This window comes from Bipolaris zeicola (assembly GCF_000523435.1).
Source record: "Bipolaris zeicola 26-R-13 unplaced genomic scaffold scaffold_170, whole genome shotgun sequence".
NCBI classification, from domain to species: Eukaryota; Fungi; Ascomycota; class Dothideomycetes; order Pleosporales; family Pleosporaceae; genus Bipolaris; species Bipolaris zeicola.
In genome coordinates, this window is record NW_006912219.1 from 1 (window position 1) to 18,030 (window position 18,030).

Here is an 18,030-nt window from a genome sequence, read left to right on the forward strand (position 1 = left end):
AGCACTAGCTTAACTAGACAAAGGCCGAAGCACCATAGTCACGCAATACAGCATAACGTACCAAATTGTAACTAGTCAGATAGAACGGCCTTTGGCCAAAGTCCTACATAGCCAACGGCTGATACAGGACTATAATGGAATAATAACAATACTATGACGATGACAAGATGCAGAACCATCTGTCAGCACTACGCATACTTTGGTCTTGAGGCGGGTAAAATGTGCTTTTGCGGAAATAGTCTCAGACGTGCAGGAAAATTGGCCCCAGAGGCTGAATGCACCTCGTCTTGCGTTGGTAACGCAAATGAAAAGTGTGGAGGCCACGCTAGGATAGGTTTGTACTCGTATCAACGGATTGTTTAAACCAGAGCAGTGGCGGGAGTAGCTTTGCACGGTGCCGGTTGCAAGATCTCTCGTCGACTTTGTTAATCAATAGCGGTCGAGTTGGGATTCGCGCATGTGAAGGGTAAACGATTGTTTACAATACTGACTTATGAGACGGGCAACCTACAACAGCTTTATTTGTAATACACTGTAGATTAGTAGCAGTCATATGTCTCCAATTAATTTACACTTCTTGAAATAAGCTTTTGGCCTTCGTATGGATTGTTCCAATCTAATCCGTAGTAGAGCTAATGATGAAGCCTTGACAGCAGTGGCACTGCTTCAAACATGCATGGTACACCTCTTCTCCATGACTCCTAACAAGGAGATATTGAAATGTTCCTTTTTCCCTTTCGAGACAATCTTACAGCTGGTGCAGCATTGTGTCAGCTGTTTTTCCTAAAGGTTCCACGCCATCAAATCGTGTTAACGCTCAGTTCTCACCGTTACACCAACGAGACTAGCTGCTCAAGAAAATCAGTACATACATCACATCGATAATTCACACAAACATACCTACCCATCCCAAAGTGGACCAACACGCAATTCTGCGAATTGGTGGATCAAAACAGCCGGATAAGAATCATGTCCAACGTCAGCCCAGATCACTGTTAAAATCACTACAAAGGGCATTACAAGTTCCCTAAAACATCCAGAGTTCTTAAAAGTACACCACAATCTAGTTCCTTACTCAGAAATAGCCAAGCCGTACACTGTTTAGTATTTATAGCGCCGTAGCTTTGTCATTGTACATTAATAATGGCATTTGTTATCCGGATATTTCGGTCCACCGCATATCCGCTGCCTGCACCCACTCAAGGCCCATTCTCACAACGTGCCACAACATCCGCAAAAGATCGGGAGCGGGGTTCGCGGGTGGGGGGGCTTTCACCTCGACAAAGACCAAAAAAAGTGGAGAAAACCGAGGTAACTAAAAAAACCCGATACCCACATATATAAAAGAAACCTTCATCGCACACCTACTTGCAAACAACATCATTTACCCCGTCAATAATAAAACCATATACAACAACAACCCCCAAAAAAACACCCACGACCGAACCAACCATGGCCCCAGCAACAGTCCTAGTCCTCTACCCCAAAACCCCAACCTCAACCTTCAACGCAGACTACTACCTCTCAACCCACATGCCCCTGGCCTCCAAGCACTGGACCAAGCACGGCCTCAAAGGCTACAAAGTAACCGAGCTCAACGCCGACAGCCCCTACGCGTTCGTCTCGGTGCTCGAGTGGGAGAGCTACGAGGGCTTTCAGGCCGCGATTAAAGATGCGGGTACTAAAGAGATTATGGAGGATGTGCCAAATTTTAGTAATGAGAAGGCGATTTTGGTGCATGGACCGGTTATTGCGACTGGCTAAGGCTTGTGGAAAGGCGGGGGTGGTAGGTAGCTAGCTAGCTAGCTGCCAGTGTCTTTTTTCTCCTCTTTGGGATGAGGGGAAGAGAGAGAGAGAAAGAGAGGGGTCAAGTATTTTTTTTTTGCCCCGCAACCGAGGTTCCCGATCTTTACGGATCTGCGGGATCACTAGAGATGAATGATATTGCGACTCTGCCTTGGAGCGCATTCTTTATTTTCCCAAGTCAAATATCGTTTTTTTTAAAGATGCTGAACAAGTTCCGAGAGCGATGTCTCTCAATAATTCTTTTGTTACTATACGACAAGAATACGCCAAACCACTACAAAAGAAATCACAAGAAGATGCATCATTACGTCATAGGATAGAGGTTAATACCAAAAAGGCAATTATGCATGTATTCAACCTCCACTACCAAGCACGCTAGGAAAAAAAGAAAAGAAGAAAAAAAATGTAGTCTAGAAAACCCTAAACTCAACTCCATCCCAATGTCTGGAGCCAACCATGCAAAAAAATGTTTTTATCCAGACCCAAAACCAAAACTTCTAGATGCACCGAGGCCGTCAAGGCATGCCATGCACCAAACTGAACAAAGGAAAAAGATACAAAAGGAAACATGTACAAGGATTGACTCCCATCTATCCAATCGGAATATTACAAATTAAACCCGATCTCGAAATTTAGCAATTGCTCTCACGGCTGTGGGTCCGTTCATCGTCGCAAATGAGCTTGCTGCTGATGGTAAGAGTGTCTCGCTGCCTCTTGTGCCTGATCAAAGCTCGCACCATATGCTTGTGTCGGTGCCTGTTGCTGTTGTTGCTGCTGCTGGCTCACGTTGCTATAGCCTTGCATAGGCTGTTGAGGAAAGTATTGTCCTTGTGGCATTTGCCCCGTTGGTGTGGTCCAAGCACCAGGAACCTGCATATATGGTGTCGACGCCTGCTGTGGGAAATATTGTTGCTGCTGTTGGTACATTGGATGCATCTGGTTTGGTGTGGAGTAGCCCATGACAGATGCGCCGGATGGTGTGCCGGGACCTGTGGGCATGCCCAGGACGCTGGGGGTGCCCATCACACTAGGGGTGCCCATCACACTTGGTGCTGCCATGCCGCTTGGCGTTCCCATCATGCTTGGGGCATACGTACTTTGCGCCATGGCATACTGCTGTTGCATGTGTTGTTGCATCATCATTTGTTGACGCTGTTGGGCTTCCATGATTTGTCGTTGCTGGTTCTGCAGGGTACGCCTATCAATCTCGACTTGCATAGCTGCCGAATAACTGTGGCGATTGATTTTTGACGCGGCCCTCTCCTTTTCGCGGTTGTCAATGAGCCCGGTCAACCCTGTAGGGGGTTCCTTTTGCTGCGACTTCTTGGAATTCTGCGAGAGGTCAAGAAGGGGCGTGTTTGTCATGCGCGCCACCTGTTCTTGTTCGCGAGCTGACAATGTTGTGGGTCGTTGCTCGAGCAGTGTGTCTACCCCGCAGCTTAGTGGACGACTAGGTGGGCGGACCATTCCTGAGGATTCGTACGGAGATCGCTGAACTTGACTCCAATCCCCGGAAGGTGTGCGAACAAAAGGTGGAGGCGTGTGCGACTTGCTCCTCCCGTGCCCATACATCTTAGGCTGCTGCATAGACGCGCGGTGCATTACCCAATCCTGAGGATCCAACTTTTGTTTATCTGACTGATGGGTTTGGGGCGCGGCTGGTTGCCAGGGTACCTGCCGTGAATCTTGAATCTTTGAGGAGTCGGAGCCACTGCGCACATGCAAAGGCAAGTGAGGCGAACTACCTGCAGAAATGTATGAAGTCCTCCTGTGCTCATTTGGAGTTGTCGCAAGGTTTTCCTTGGATCGTGAGGCACCGCCGTCGTGCAGCACTTGTGTCATCGTTCCGCTAGTACCCGGGCGTTTTTCATTGAAATCTAGAGCATAGGTTGGTCCAAAGTCAATGTTGGGTACCTCAGCTGGTGTTTGGGCAGGGTCTAGTATAGACTTGTATCCATGCGGGTCTTGTTCTACAGGAGCCTTCACGTTGGGGTCTCCAACGATTGTCAACACGCCGCTTCTGGGGCGGTCCTCACGTCTTTGAGGAAGTCGGCGTGGGGGAGGCTGTGGTTCCTCTTCAACAATGCTAGCATAGTCCGGTGTTGACGTAGATGCGGCATCATCTTCGTAACGGCTGCTTGATGCGCTGAGTCGACGGGCCAAAGTTGCCTGGGCCATGTTGAGAGCATCGAGTGCTTCGAGGTCGACTACGTCGTGTTGTAAACTGTCGAGTCTTGAGCTATTGGTCGATAGAGTGTCATCCTCTTGCGAGGCGAGGGGAGACGGACCTGGCAGTGGCTTGCGTGTGATGCTGCCATTTTCCGGGTGTGGGCGGAAAGGAAGCTCTTGGCTTTGTGGCTGCTGAGGTAACTCACTATGCTCTGGGACGGGCGGGGCAACTGGCTGGTACGTATTTGGAGGATCGACAAACTCCGAATGCTCAACATAAGGCGATGCAGGAATAGTGGACAAACGGTTGATCGAGTTCTGATTTGTCGGAGGTGGTCTTGAGGTGACGTCGAGAGACATCATCTGTCCTTGGTCAGCGTAATCGCCGCTTCGCCTGCTTTGAATGCTCTCCTGGCCTCTCCAAGCCGCGACACCGCTGGAGTAAGCCAAGCCTGGTTGCAATGGTGCATGCACGGCATCAGCCATTTGCTGAAGTGTAGCGGAATCAACAGCTGGGTTCGGCTTTGCCATGGGAATGTTGGGCCGGATGGGCGGCCTCTGGTTGGCGGCATGCTCCTGAGTTGGGGGTAGATCGACGTTGCCTTGAGGAGGAGCGGCCAAGTCTGCAGGAGGCGGCGGCAGATCATGTGGTTCTCTCGAAGGACTCTCATCGTAATCCGAACTGTCATATGGCTGTACAGCTCCGGCTGGTGGAGTCACGTTGAATATACGATGTTCAGGGGGCGTTGGCGGGTTTTCGTCTTCAATCGATGCTTGATCCGGCACAAACCTTGATGATGTCGTTTGGCTGTGACCATTGACTTGCTCGGATACGGAGCGTTGATGACGCGGGGTACCAAATGGGTCTGCAGCTGGTGCAGTTCCGACCCGACGCGGTGGTTGCACTTCAAGATCCTGGAGTGTCTTCCTACTAGGTGATGACTGGCGCGTAGATGGGCTGGAGCGGACCGAGCCGTGATCCTCGAAACGTAAGCCACGAGGAGTGAAACCGGCACGACCCACGGTGTTTCTGCGGCTAGCTCGATTGTACACGGAACCAGCGTCAGAACCCAGAGTGTTCATACGTGTCGAGGTAAGATCCTTCAACTGTTTTCTCCACTGACGCTCCGACCATTTGTCACTGCCTGGTGTGTTAATCAAGCCCACGACGTCCCACATTTCCAAGTATCCGTATCGTCGATCTGAAGGCATGGCAAACATCAATCCTCGAGTGTCAAGAACATCGGCGATTAGCTTCTTGGGCCGTCCGTACAAAGCGAACGTGTCAAAAACGGGGAAGAGAAACTGAAGCATGATTTCGAAACCTGAAATGGCGGGCCTCGTTTCTGGCAAAACAAAAACAAATCCTTCTGTTGTGCTCTCTGGGTTCGAGTGAACAGTAATCTTGCCCTCAATCTTGACTAGGGTGGATTGGTCAATGAGCGGTTTCGATTGCGGGTAAATGGCATAGCACGAATATGCATCCTTGACCGTGGCAATGGCTTTTGTTCTCTTGGTGACTTTTTTGGTGTCGTAGAATTTGATATCGCCTTTGAGAACTGGTGGTCGCTCGTAAGAACTGCCCTTCTTATGCATCTTCTGTAGCTTCATCCACTCCTTTTCGTCCGGTGGAGATACGACACACCAGCAGCGGCGCCAAGGAGTGCCAGCTCCGAAGCGAACGCGGACCCAGTCTTCGTACTTTGCGCACTGTCGGTCTAGTATGACACGGATGTTGTTGAGTGACTTGCCCTTGCCTGCAATCAATGCGCCTGTGTATGCCTCGGAGAGAGTGGTGTGTTCGAACATGGCCAGGCGGATACCAGCAGTCCATTGTGTTAGGGCGTGGTACGAGTCAAAATGGAAGAGGTACTTGTTGCTGGCAGCTGTTGACACACTGAGGATATTGTCGAGTTTCTTGCCATCTTTGAGCGTCATGGAAGGAATCTAGCCAAGTTAGTGATGGCATGCATGGCGAGGTCAGGCAGGGAATTACCATGTGAATCGCGGCGTCGGTAAGATTGATAAACGTTGGTATCACCTCACCCTCGCCGCCTGCTTGATCGAGCGCACTCGCATCCCATAGCGAGAGAATGGTGCCCACAAGTTGGACAAAGTACTCTTGCCACTTTCGGTCTGGAGGGGGACGGCCGCCTACATGCTGTCAGTATCACAGGCCAAGGATGCGTGACGTGGTGGATCGACGTACGAGAATCGGTGTCATGAAACTTGAGAAAGTAGCCCTCCTGGTACAGCTTGTTGGAATGGCTGTTGAGAAACATGAAGATGCGCTGTAGCTCAGGTAACGTATCCTGGCTCACCTCCATGACAGGTGGCTGGTATGTCTGAATCATGGACATAGGGCGTACAGAGGCTCGCGAGTCACTACGCTCGCGCCCAGTGGTTCGAGAAGGTGGGCGGTCATTGTTGTAGCTTTCGAGGGCGGTAGCGGAGTGGGTGAGATTTGGCGAGGGTCCTTGCTGTCTCATTGCGGGTGAAGGTGGAGCAGCGGGGGACGTGGAGCCTGGAGAGGGACCAGCAGAGGGAGGGTTTTTATGCAGGGTATTTGGTAGGCCACCCCATTGTGACATGAAAGAGAGGACTGTAGGGGGCGAGCGTGGCGCAACGTTAGCAACTGTTTGTTCCAAAGGCGACGACAGGGGCATGATGAAGCGCAGGGCAAAAGAGTTGCAGCGGGGCGCAATATTTACCTCTCTTGGGACGACCCATGGCAGCGACGAACGAGAGGGTCTAGGGACTTGAAGCAGAGGGACGGATGGGTCGCTGATGAATAATGCAGGTGCTTTGGAGCAGCGCGTGCGGTGTCGATGGTACTGGACCAGTCGCGCCAGCCACAAAGGACACGGCTCGCTCAAGGGGCGTCGACAGCAGGGACAGAGGCGATCTTTGGGGGGGGGGAACGAGCGACGGGAGGAGGTGAGGGGATACGGGAGACAAAAGGATGGGGAGGAGAGATTATCGGGGCTAGAGGGAGTAAAAGAGCGGTAGATGTATGTGGTGCATACCGGAGCAGCGCGGTCATGTTAGACTTGTGGAGGAATTTCTGGGCGCATGGCAGGGATGGCGCAGGCTATGACGCGGAAGGGTTCAAACGATCGGCGAAAGAGTAGGCCGTCGTGTTCAACATGGACCCAATGCGGCGCCATCAAAGGTATGCCATCATGACCAAGTGCATACCACGACATTCCCATGGTCCTGCCCAACTCGACGCTCTACAGCCTCTTGAACACACAACTCCCTCGACGGGCGCGCTTGGCGGCGACGGGCTGCCAGCCTCCTAATGCAGCGCTTGGTCCGAGGACGACAGTGGTCACAGCACGCTTATTCATTGGCCTAGAGCCGTATTGAAGCGCATTCGGACGCCCGTGCTAGACTAAAAAGGCCGCTGCCCACTTGTGCTCGGGCAGTCGGCACCGATGTCATCTTGTTCGGTGGTGATGGTGACTATGATGATGTTGTGGCAGTGCAGCCTGGCCTTGGTACGGCCTTGGTAGTGTTTTTGTTTTTTTGGCCATCCCTCGCGCTGCAGGTGCACACGCAATGCAAGAATGGAATCCGGGGTATTATTTTCCCTGGCACTTCCATGGGCTGATCACATGCCCAGCATCCTCCCCCCCCCCCCCGTCTGCGTCCGACATGACCCTCGTCCCCAATTCTGCTACTTACCTACTTACTACTACTGTAAGTAAGTACATATAAACTATACTATGCAAGCACCTGCAGCCGGCTTACTACCCATGGATCACCGCAGGCCACGCAGCCCGACTCTCCGCTCTCCGCTGGCTGGCCCAGCCGCCCGACACGTGACCTGTCACGTCTGCTGGCGACCCGTTGCTTTGGTTCTGCCCGGCGGCCGATAACGCGTCGGGTGATCCACTTTTATCATAACGCGTCTGTTCACTCTTTGCTACCGAACCCTTTCCACTTCTGCCATCGCTTCTGTCTCCAACTAATTAGCTCGACGCCTGGTTTCCCTGTCATTGCACGTCTTGCGCGCCTTGGATCTGCACACTACAGCTAGCCCAGCCGCCGCCTAACCATCCTTCATCACCCCCAATACCCTTTCTGCCTGCGCTATACTCCCGTCGCAACCCCCACCATGGCCCGCAAACGCAAAGCTATCCATGGCCATGCAGCCCACATACATGGCGACAAAGCCCCCGTCTCCAAAAGGCAAAAAGTCGATTGGTCCACCATTGATGATTTCAAAGGCTTCACCATCACCGCTGCAAACACCAAGCCTTACAAGAAGCCCGTCGCTAGCAAGAACAACAAGACAGGCGCAGAGGTCAAAACACCAAAGTATCCGGGCCAAGATGCGCCCTTGGATGCCAACATTGTACAGCAGAATCCTTTTCCTGAAACTAAGCTCAGCACCGTTCACGTCAAAATCTCGCCTGCGCTGCACTGGGAGAGCACTACTCGCTACCGAAAGTTCACCATCAACAGCGAAGAGTTCCAAGTAAACCAATTAGTCTTTGTCAAAAACGGCGAAGATTCAGATGGTGCCAATCCGCCTCATGCCGTAGAGGGTTGGCTAGCCAAAATCCTCGAGATTCGGGCCGGCGATTCCTCTCACGTATTCCTCAGAGTCTTTTGGGCATATCGCCCAGAAGACCTACCCGGCGGCCGCCAGCCGCACCATGGCGCTAGTGAAATCATTGTCAGCAATCACATGGACATTATCGAACCTCTGACCGTCCAGTCTCTTGCCGACGTGGTGCACTGGAACGACGATCCAGATAGCCTACCGCTGCCAGCAGACCAGTTGTTCTTCAGGCAGAGCTACGACGTCACCAAAAAGAGCAATCCATTCAGCGTAAGGGTATCGTTGCCTGTATGCGTCATTGTTTACTGACAGCCTGGCAGGCACTGAACAAGTATTGCATCGACAAGCAGCCAATCAACCCTGACGAGCTTCTGGTCCAGTGTCCCCATTGTTCAGACTGGCTCCATGCCCATTGTCTTGAGCAGCAAGCAATCCGGGACATATGCGAGAAACACAAGAAGAGGGGCCGGCCCAGTAAGCGTGCAAAAGCAAACAGTGATGACTTGGCTGCAAAGCCTAGCTTTGACGCTAAACTAAGCGCCTCCGACGCTGGCAAGACTCGCCTTACAATTACAGAAAACCCCACATCAGAGGACAAGACAAGACAATGGGACGTTGATATATCATGTTTGGTGTGCGGCAAGGTCATTGAGACAGCGGAAGATGCATTGAAGCCAGTTGATTCTAGTGCCTCACCTGGTGTAACCGAAGACACGGAAAGCGAAAACGTCACAGTTGCTACCGCCGCCAAAGACGGCCCTCCACAGGATACGGTAAAGAGCGATCCTGATGCTGCACCAACAGACCCAGCTAAGACGAATGGTGAGACCGTCAAATCATCCTCTCCCGTCTAAACCAACTAAGTATGTTCTTCGCAGCGCCAAAAAAGAGAGGCCGTCCACCCGGATTTACCAACCAAAAGAGGAAACGTATATCCACGAGCCCGGAAAGCAAGGCCGTTCTACCGGAGGCTAAATGCCTCAAGATGATGACTGCAGAGGAAGAAGAAAACAGCGCATCGGATGCTGCTGTTTCCGCTACTACGATGCAGGACTCGCCAAAGCCGACGACGACGACGAAAACAACAACAACAACCACTACCACTGCCACTACTCCAGCAACATCAGTGCTTTCCGATGCAACCAAGACAACTACCCCCGAGCCAGCGCCCATGCCCGATTCCGTATTTCAATCCGGCGTACTCTCCGTCAAACAATTGCTTTGGGGAGCGTAAATTCCGCTAAGATAATGTCCCTTTCTCTTCTTCCTCTGGTTCTTCAACCAACCCCACCTTTTTTTCTTGTACTTACTACTATCTCTCGTGGTAAAGAAAAAAGGCTCATCCCTTTTTTTTTGGTTCGGACATTGCAGGGAGGAATTCTTTATCGAAAATGCATTCTCAATTTGAAGCGTGGGAGGGAATTCTCGGCCTTTTTTTCTTCTTCTCTGCTTCTCTTCCTTTTTTTTGACTGAATTTGGGGCAAAATGATGACATTTGGAGTGGAGGCTAATAGAATACTAGATCAACTGGTGTACTATAATCGGGTACAGAATGTGCCCTCTTCTTTTTTTCCCCATGAAGTACTAATATCGTTCCTGTCTCTCTCTCTCTTTTTACTTTTAGCCCATATTTGACTTCTTTTTGTAAACTACACCAAGATGCCTAACATAGTACCAAGCAAAAGACAACGCACAAGATGTATAATATACTTCATTTGTTCCATTTTGTTTCTTCTCTTCTCCCATTCTTCCCTTCTCCCACCACTCCTAACCTATTCATTTTCTTCTCCTTCTTCTTCTCTTCTCCAGAGGAAAGAAAAAAACACAGGCTTTGTAAGAAAAAAGAAAAAGAAGACAAAGGGTATATCCACCTAATATCCCGACTACGAAGACGAAGAGAGAAAAGAGAAGAAGAAGAAGAAGAAGAAGAAGAAGAAGAAGAAGAAGAAGAAGACCTTAAAAAAACCTTCAAGTCCCCAAAAGAAAGTTTGAGGGAAAAAAAAACGCCATCGCTGAATGCTGTTTATGCCTAACACGATAATTCCCATTTGTCCCATCCCATCTGCCCGCCTTCATTTCCGCCAATTACGGAAATTTTTTTTCCTCCGGTAATCCCCATCATCTCTTCTGGTTTTCGTTGCAAAAAGGGGGGGGGAAGAAGAAAAATTCTCAACGTCCTCCTTTCATCCCTCCTTCCTTCAGAGTTTTTTTTTAAAAAGAAGGAGGAGGTAGTAGGAGTAATCCGATGAATGCCCGAGATCAATAAACACCGTAAAATGCATGTTTTCTCCTCCCTCACGCCCCTCATCACTTCACCTGACAAATCTGCTTTTCCAAGTACACAGACACAGCTCGTTCATACGTCATAACCCACATATCTCATTTACCATTTCCGCTCAACAGGCAATTTGCCTTTTCCAAGCTTCATCTTGACAACGAGACGCGGTCGATCGCTTCCTCCCCGCTCCACACTGACCAGACCACTCTTGGGCGTGTCATTGCCTCCATTCACACGAACGCCCGTTTCGAGGCTCTGGCGCTTGAGGGGGCGGTCGTTGTCGCCGTTGCCGTTGCCAATGATAAGCTTTCGTTTCTTGGTGTCGCCTGTGAAGCGTGAGAGGAGGCGGGGTGCGAGGCGTAGTTTGACGATTTTGCTTCTCTTTTGCTTGATGATGGGTCGGGCAACGGGACCGGGGACGGATGCACTGGGGCGAGGTGGCGGGACGATGGTCGGTCGAGGCGAAGGGGCGGCACTGGGACGTGGTGAAGGAGCTGCGCTTGACGGCCTGGAAGTTACAGTTGAGCCATTGGCAGTCTTCGTCTTGATCTTGAGTTTGGGGGCAGGTAGGGGGACGGGCGATGACATGGTTGGTGTAGATACAGACTTTGATATCTTGACGGATGCGATCGCTGGTTTTGATTGAACAGAAGCCGATTTGGGAGCTGGTACGGAGACTCTTGGTGGGGGGACCGGAGTTTTGGTAACTATTTTCGGTGCTGGTACTGAAGCTGCAGTCGGAGCAGTAGCCGGTACTGGTGCTGGGGTTCCTGCTTTGGGTGTTGCTGCTGGAGTAGACACCTTCTTCATAGGCTGCTGCATCAATGGTATCTCTGGCGTAGAGGCTCGAGAATCTGGCTGGGCAGATGTAGGAGCAAAAGTGGCGGCAGGCTGGGAGGGTTGAGATGGCTGAGACTGCGACTGTGACTGCGACTGTGACTGCGACTGTGACTGCGACTGTGACTGCGACTGTGGCTGCGACTGCGGCTGCGGCTGCGGCGCTGGAGATGGCCTAGTGGACTGAGAAATAGGAGATGGTGAATAGCGAACGGTGGGCGAAAACACCATCGATTGACTTCGCGACTTGGCATGCATAGAGTCGACAGCTGTCGGTGGAGACGATGCACTCTTGTTCTTTAGCAACCCACCAATCTTCAGTGACAGCTTCGGCTGGCCAGGTGGCTTCGCTACCGGAGCCACTGGCTCTCGTAAGGGAAGAGGTGGAGCAACCGGAAGAACTGGAGCAGGGACTGGAGGAGGGGCAACCAAAGGCCGTTTGGGAGTCGTCCTATATTTCTTGGTCTGCTTGAAGCGCAGCACTGCTTTTCCAAGATGCTCTACAGTCCAGTAACGTGGAAGGGCCAACTTGACTGGTAGCTTGTTGACCTTTTGGTTGTCAAATATCATATCGCATATGTCCAGGATCTCAGACATGTCGTTGACCGACAAAGTTGTGGACTTGAGTGCCTCCTCGAGTACCGACCGCAAAGTTTGGTGTCCCTGAAGGTCGCTCTTCAAGCCTCTCAGAGCACCGTTAAGGTTCTGACGAGCAAGGGCGGATGCGCGTTCGGCGTTGCTCGCTTCGTTCTCAACCACAAGCGTGTCTGCAGCAGTTTCAGCAGCCTTTTCTGGCGCCCAAACATCGCCGGTAGCCACCTGACCGATGGCAAGGCCAAGGATACGTAGCATTTGCTTCCTAAAGTATGGCGAAGGATCAGACCGAATCTCATGTACCAGAAATCTCATGACCGAATCTTTGCGGAACATGCCCAGCCGAATGAGACACTCCCACGCTTTTAAGCGTACATTGTCTGCATTCCCTAGTTGCGCATACTGCAGAAACTCTGTAGGTTTGAAGGGAGTCACTCGGCTTGTGACCAGCTTGAACGCACAGTCAAGCGCAGTGGTCGTGTACACGTTCTGGAACGTAGGGATCCATTCGTCAAGCCTCTGATGTCGAGTAAGCTCCCCAATAGCCTTGTTAGTAAAGTCCTGCTCCTGCGCCCATTCTTCATGGCTGAGATCGGAACTGATATTCGTCTTGGTCAGGGTTTCAGCCAGACATCGCATCAATGTGGCAATGTAATGGTCGTCGCTGTAATCATTTCCGCGGTTGTCGTTGTATCGCACGAGATCCAGTAAGAAACGCTTAGCCTCTAGTGGTGACCTGCCGTCCTCGCCCTTGATCTTAGCAATGGCCCTAGGAATAGCGCATTGTATCAGGTACATGCTACGGTCAGAAAAGTCATTTGATCGAGTCATTGGCGAGTTTGGCAAGCAGAACAGCTCACGAAAAGCCTTCTTCAGGTGGAAGAGTCCAACCCACTGAGTCCGCTTCAGCGCACTCTGGGCAAGGACCATGGCAGCCATAGTCCGTATACCGTGGAAATACCGATTGTCCATCAACGTCTTGACGAGGAAAGTGGAGATCAACGGGTGGCCCTCTTTGTTGGCAAGAAACTGTATAGACTCTGCTTGTGCAACAACATCCTTGTCCTGCTGCAACTGTGAGACGTACATGTACGACGGCATGTCTTCAATATTGGTCCGACATATCCACTCAAAGTCAGCGTCGATGCGGATCCACTCATACGCTTCTCCCTCCTGCTTGGCTTCGTCTTCCGGTGGCCAATCGTCGAGTCGCCACTCTTCGTGTTCTTGGGGTGAAGTAAAAAGGTCTCCTAACATGTAAAATGTGACGTCTTCTTGCGTTTCGCCGGAAGCATCGAGACCAGCGGCGGCGGCCATACGCTCCTTGTTTAATCGATTCCTTTTTAATCGCTTGTATTTGGTATTGTACGGAATCTCAACTTTGACATTATTCGAGTTGATGTCGACAATATGCTCATAAGGGGTGCCGTCAGCTTCGTGGATCCTGATAGTCATGGGGCCTACGAAAGTGGGATATCCTGTTGCTGACCGCAAGTCGCGAGATTTCTGTTTCGCTTCGCGCATAAAGTCATCTGCCGCGAGACCGTTCTCAATTGTTGTGATGGATGAGTCTGCCTGGAGCTGTTTGATGGTAAGCTGAACCACCTGCTTCTTCTTGTTGAACGAAGGAACGCAGTGAAATGTGGGGCATCCTGCGCCTACAATCCACTGCTGAAAGAACGATTCAAGCTTCTGGTGGCCTACTTTCTCGCAGATATCGAGAAAGTCATCAGTAGTAACTGCGCCGTTGGGGTACTTTCCTTGACGAGCATTGAACAACATCCGGTACAAGCACCTGTCAACACCGTTCTTGCCACTCTGTTTTACCAGGCGGTTATGTAGAATGGAGAGGACCATAAGCGACTTGAGCTCCATAAATTCGGCCTCACGAGGATCTAACTGCATGTGCTCTGCAAGCTGCTGAAGCGATGGGCGCTTGCGGTCCATGTAGATGACCTTGTCTACCATCAATTTTTGCCTGAAGCGCCAGTCATTCCGGCCAAAGAGTTCTTTGAGATACAGTTCAGCCATGAACCACGAGCCACCGACGATGATCCAGTAGTCTTCCAGATTGTGTGCGATAACATCCACGCCTATCCACTGGCTGGCTACTGCGTGTACCAACACCCTAGTCGTGTGCTCGAGTGGCTCCCAAACAGTTTCCGGGAAGAGAAGGCGCGAGCTGCAGATTGAAAATGAGGCTGTGTGCGCAGTATCGCAATCCAGGTCGTCTACGAATGCGAGTTTGTAGGAATTTCCAAACGCATAACTCTGGAATCGCTCCGTGAAGGTATCGAGAGCTCGAGCGAGCATCATGGCACTATTCCGGACCTCGTTTTCCTTGCCGGGTAAGCAAAATGCGTGGACCTTGATAGCATTTTCGCCCAAGCGCTCGTCATCCAGGGTATCACGGTATTCGGAGAGGTCGACATGTTCGAAAGGTCCAATGACAAAGCCAATGTGCTGGGGGAGGACGGGAGTATCGCATGAGAAGCTCGCAGTCTTTCGCGCTGGGTCGGCAGGATCAAGAATCTACACACGTTAACAAAACATATGCAATAAATTGGGGAAGGTACTAACGTCATCGGTCAGCGTGCCGGAGCAAATGACTTGCATTTCCATGGCCTTCTCTTCCTCGGATAAATCAGCTTGCTCATCATCCACATCCAACATGACACTATCGGCTTTGTCGACTCCATCGGCTGGTGGTCCATTAGGGTTTGCATTCGGTGGCGAGGGTTTACTGAGAGCATCGCCCAGCGTGCGCGGGTAGCGAATGGAGACCTCGAAGATACACCTCGTCTCGCCGTCGTCTATACATGGAAATAGGCAAGATGCGGTACCGGGGAAAGATGAATTGCGCGTATATGCATGCGGGAAGCGAGCGTCTCCATCCTCGACACCGACGAAGTGAAGCGCGTCCCGGAAATCGTCTAGTTCGTATTCAATCTCGAGCTTCAGCGGCGCGTAAAAGGTGCCTGGTGCATCATCCGTCATGCCAGCCTCCGAGGGCTTCACTTCCCGAATCCTGACCTTGTCAGGCACTGTGATGACCAGCTCGTCCTCGGCGCCGGAGGTGTGTCGCACTATGCGCTGCTTGACGAAGTGATACTGCTCGAGGCCGGTGCCGGGGTAGAGAGTTAGGCGCTGGTGCAGATTCGAATAGCTAAAGGCGGCCTTCTCGCCTTGGATACGGATGCTCGTGGGACGGAGTTGTCGGCAATTGAGGGTGATGTCTCGCAGCTGGGCCTGGTCGGGCTGAATGTCGAGCGTGGTCAGGCCCTTGACCCGGCGCGGTGCAAAGCTGAAGTCGAGCTCGAGCTGCTGCTTCAGCAGGGTAAAAGAGTCGCCCGACGAGGCGTCGTCCATTGCATCGGCGAGCTCGAGGGGCGCCATGGTGGGCGGCGCAGGCAGTCCTGGCTCCCGGGTGTGCGACCGGGCTGGGGAGGGGCGGAAGGCGAGGGACGCTGAGTCGAGGGCTGCGGTCGTTGTTGAGGGCACGCCCGGCTCTGCCATGCGCGTTGTTCGAGAGTATCGCGACGGATGGACGCTAACATACGTGGCCCGTGCATCCACACTAGGCTGGCGCGCTTTCACTTTCCCCGACGTCACAGCTCCACCCAACACCAGTTCACGTGTTGGGATATGCTTATATGTAAACCATTTTCACTTCAACGCTCTCAGTTTAATCACCAAGACTTCTAGTGAAGAATATAGATCTAGCATTATCACGAATACTTCTTAGGCCTCATCACATCACATCACTATGTCCGTACAGCAAAAAGCCTTGTATGAATAATATCAAAATATCATGCCTATATTGAAACATATTTCTTTTTCAGTCCCAAAGATCACGAGAACACCCGCTTCCGCATTCCCACCTCCAATCCCAACGGCTTCCTCAAGAAACCCTCTCTAGTCTCCATCTCCCCCTGCCTAAGCTCAAACTCATACCGCCTAAACACTGTCGCAACAATCAATGCCAGCTCCATCTCAGCCACGTTCCGGCCCACACAAGCCCGTGGACCATAGCTGAACGGAATGAATGCCGCCTTTTGCTTCTCTGTGATGTTCTCCCAGCGTTCAGGACGGAACGTGTCTGCGTCGGGGCCCCAGATCTCGGTGGAGTGATGGATCGTATAGGCTGGAACAGAGAGAACGGTACCTTGAGGGAAGTGGTGACCGAGAATTGTGATGCCAGGACCAGGGGGGATGAGGCGTGGAAGTCCGAGAGACGAGGTGCTGTGGATGCGCATCGCCTCTTTGATCACAGCGTCCAAGTATGGAAGGTCCTTGACTTGAGCATACGAGGGGACAGCATCTGGGTCTGGAAGTGCAGTGTCCAACTCTTTCTGTAGCTTTTTGACAACTTCAGGGTGTTTGAGGCAGTGGTATAGGAGAGCGCACGAGGTGTTTGAAGTAGTGTCTGAGCCGGCAATTAGTTGGGTAAGGGCTTCCGCTGTAAGCTCTTCACGACCGAGTTTGTTGCCGGTTTCATCGCGGCCCTCCATCAAGCGGGCGAGTAGGTCCACACGGTCGGATGGCTTCTCAAGACGAGCGTTGACACGAGCGATGGCGATACCAGCAAGATTCTCGATGGCCTTCATGCCTTTGCTGAAGAATGGGTCCGGGAAGTACTTTGCATAGGGCTTGATGGCAGGGAATATTCCAACAGTTCTGTGTCATGTCAGTCCATCATATCAGCCAAAAGCCGTAGTCCAGTGATTCAACATACCCGCTAACCTCTCCCCTTCGATTCAACACCTCGATAGCCGGTGCATATGTAATCTTTCCATCCTTGGCGACCTCAGCCTCATCTTTTCCCTTCTTCAGCATGCCAAAAGGCTGGCCAAAAGCCAAGTCACCAATGACATCAAAGGCAAGGTAGTTGAACCAGTTCAGTGCATCCATGTTATACCATCCTCCGTTGTTCTTGGCACCATCAGCTCTGCGATCCCACTGGTTTTGCAATTCCTCCAAGTTGTGGTGGATATACTGTTCGAACTCGAGCACATTTTTGGCAGAAAAAGTGTGAGCGACCGTCTTCCTCTTCCTGGTGTGCTCGGCACGATCCCGAGTGTTGAACAGTCCTCTCCTAATGGATACGAAAGCGTCATAGTACTCGCTCTTCAAGAAGCCGTTGCCATGGCCGTAGACTTGGGTAATGGCGTCTGCATCAGCAATGCTGACATGATGAGGCTGAATGCGAACAAGCTTTCCAAGCTTTTTGTGTGCTTCGTGAACGGCAAGGAAGCGCTTTCCACGGCGGCACTGGTAAAGTAGCCAGAGGTTGGTCCAAGCGGCCGGGAATGGCGCCGGTATGTCGCGGATTTGCCAGTTCCGAAGGTATGGGAGAAGGTAGAAGAGAACCGGCAGAAGAAGGATGGTATAAGGCGTTAAGAGAAGTGATGTTAGAAACATTATTGCCAACGAGAGTGAGGGTTCGCAAGCAGTGTAAGGTCAAGGGACAACCGTCCGCTAGTCGTTTATAACCTTGAGCCTAGGCGTCTTTACTCGTGGAGCAATGCTGTGCAAACAAAGAAATTCCACTGCTCTTCTTGGTTGGGTCTGGACGTGGACTCGGCCATCCTTATACTTTCCCGCCCGTGCCTCTCCATGGGCGTAATCTCCCCGTCAAGCAGGCCTGCGGGGCTTCGTTGTTAGCAAGTTCCGATGTCGACACGCGACGGGTAAACGTCAGACCTCAAATCTGCGGCGATATTGTTGTAAGCTTTTGTCGGCAGCCAATCACATGGTTTCAGTATCCTCTTTACAC

The 18,030-nt window shown here is 51.6% G+C and overlaps 6 protein-coding genes across 6 annotated transcripts; 3 read left to right on the top strand and 3 right to left on the bottom strand.

The window, feature by feature from the left end:
* Positions 1-153: 153 nt before the first annotated feature.
* On the top strand, positions 154-363 carry COCCADRAFT_104319 (uncharacterized protein; the record flags this gene model as incomplete). Its single annotated transcript, XM_007717219.1, has 1 exon — positions 154-363. One exon carries the CDS (start codon positions 154-156, stop codon positions 361-363), a length of 210 nt encoding a protein of 69 aa, XP_007715409.1.
* Positions 364-1,452: 1,089 nt separating this feature from the next.
* On the top strand, positions 1,453-1,764 carry COCCADRAFT_104340 (uncharacterized protein; the record flags this gene model as incomplete). The annotated part of the gene is made up of 1 exon (XM_007717220.1): positions 1,453-1,764. One exon carries the CDS (start codon positions 1,453-1,455, stop codon positions 1,762-1,764), a length of 312 nt encoding a protein of 103 aa, XP_007715410.1.
* Positions 1,765-2,469: 705 nt separating this feature from the next.
* On the bottom strand, positions 2,470-6,705 carry COCCADRAFT_39463 (uncharacterized protein; the record flags this gene model as incomplete). The annotated part of the gene is made up of 4 exons (XM_007717221.1): positions 2,470-5,922; positions 5,972-6,129; positions 6,185-6,577; positions 6,687-6,705. The coding sequence occupies 4 exons, from the start codon at positions 6,703-6,705 to the stop codon at positions 2,470-2,472; spliced, it is 4,023 nt and encodes a 1,340-aa protein (XP_007715411.1).
* Positions 6,706-8,095: 1,390 nt separating this feature from the next.
* On the top strand, positions 8,096-9,399 carry COCCADRAFT_104315 (uncharacterized protein; the record flags this gene model as incomplete). The annotated part of the gene is made up of 2 exons (XM_007717222.1): positions 8,096-8,815; positions 8,866-9,399. 2 exons carry the CDS (start codon positions 8,096-8,098, stop codon positions 9,397-9,399), a joined length of 1,254 nt encoding a protein of 417 aa, XP_007715412.1.
* A 1,529-nt stretch (positions 9,400-10,928) lies between these two features.
* COCCADRAFT_7645 (uncharacterized protein) lies at positions 10,929-15,650 on the bottom strand (the record flags this gene model as incomplete). Its single annotated transcript, XM_007717216.1, has 2 exons — positions 10,929-14,786; positions 14,835-15,650. The coding sequence occupies 2 exons, from the start codon at positions 15,648-15,650 to the stop codon at positions 10,929-10,931; spliced, it is 4,674 nt and encodes a 1,557-aa protein (XP_007715406.1).
* Positions 15,651-16,105: 455 nt separating this feature from the next.
* Positions 16,106-17,675, bottom strand: COCCADRAFT_104303 (uncharacterized protein; the record flags this gene model as incomplete). Its single annotated transcript, XM_007717223.1, has 2 exons — positions 16,106-16,931; positions 16,990-17,675. The coding sequence occupies 2 exons, from the start codon at positions 17,673-17,675 to the stop codon at positions 16,106-16,108; spliced, it is 1,512 nt and encodes a 503-aa protein (XP_007715413.1).
* Positions 17,676-18,030: the final 355 nt, after the last annotated feature.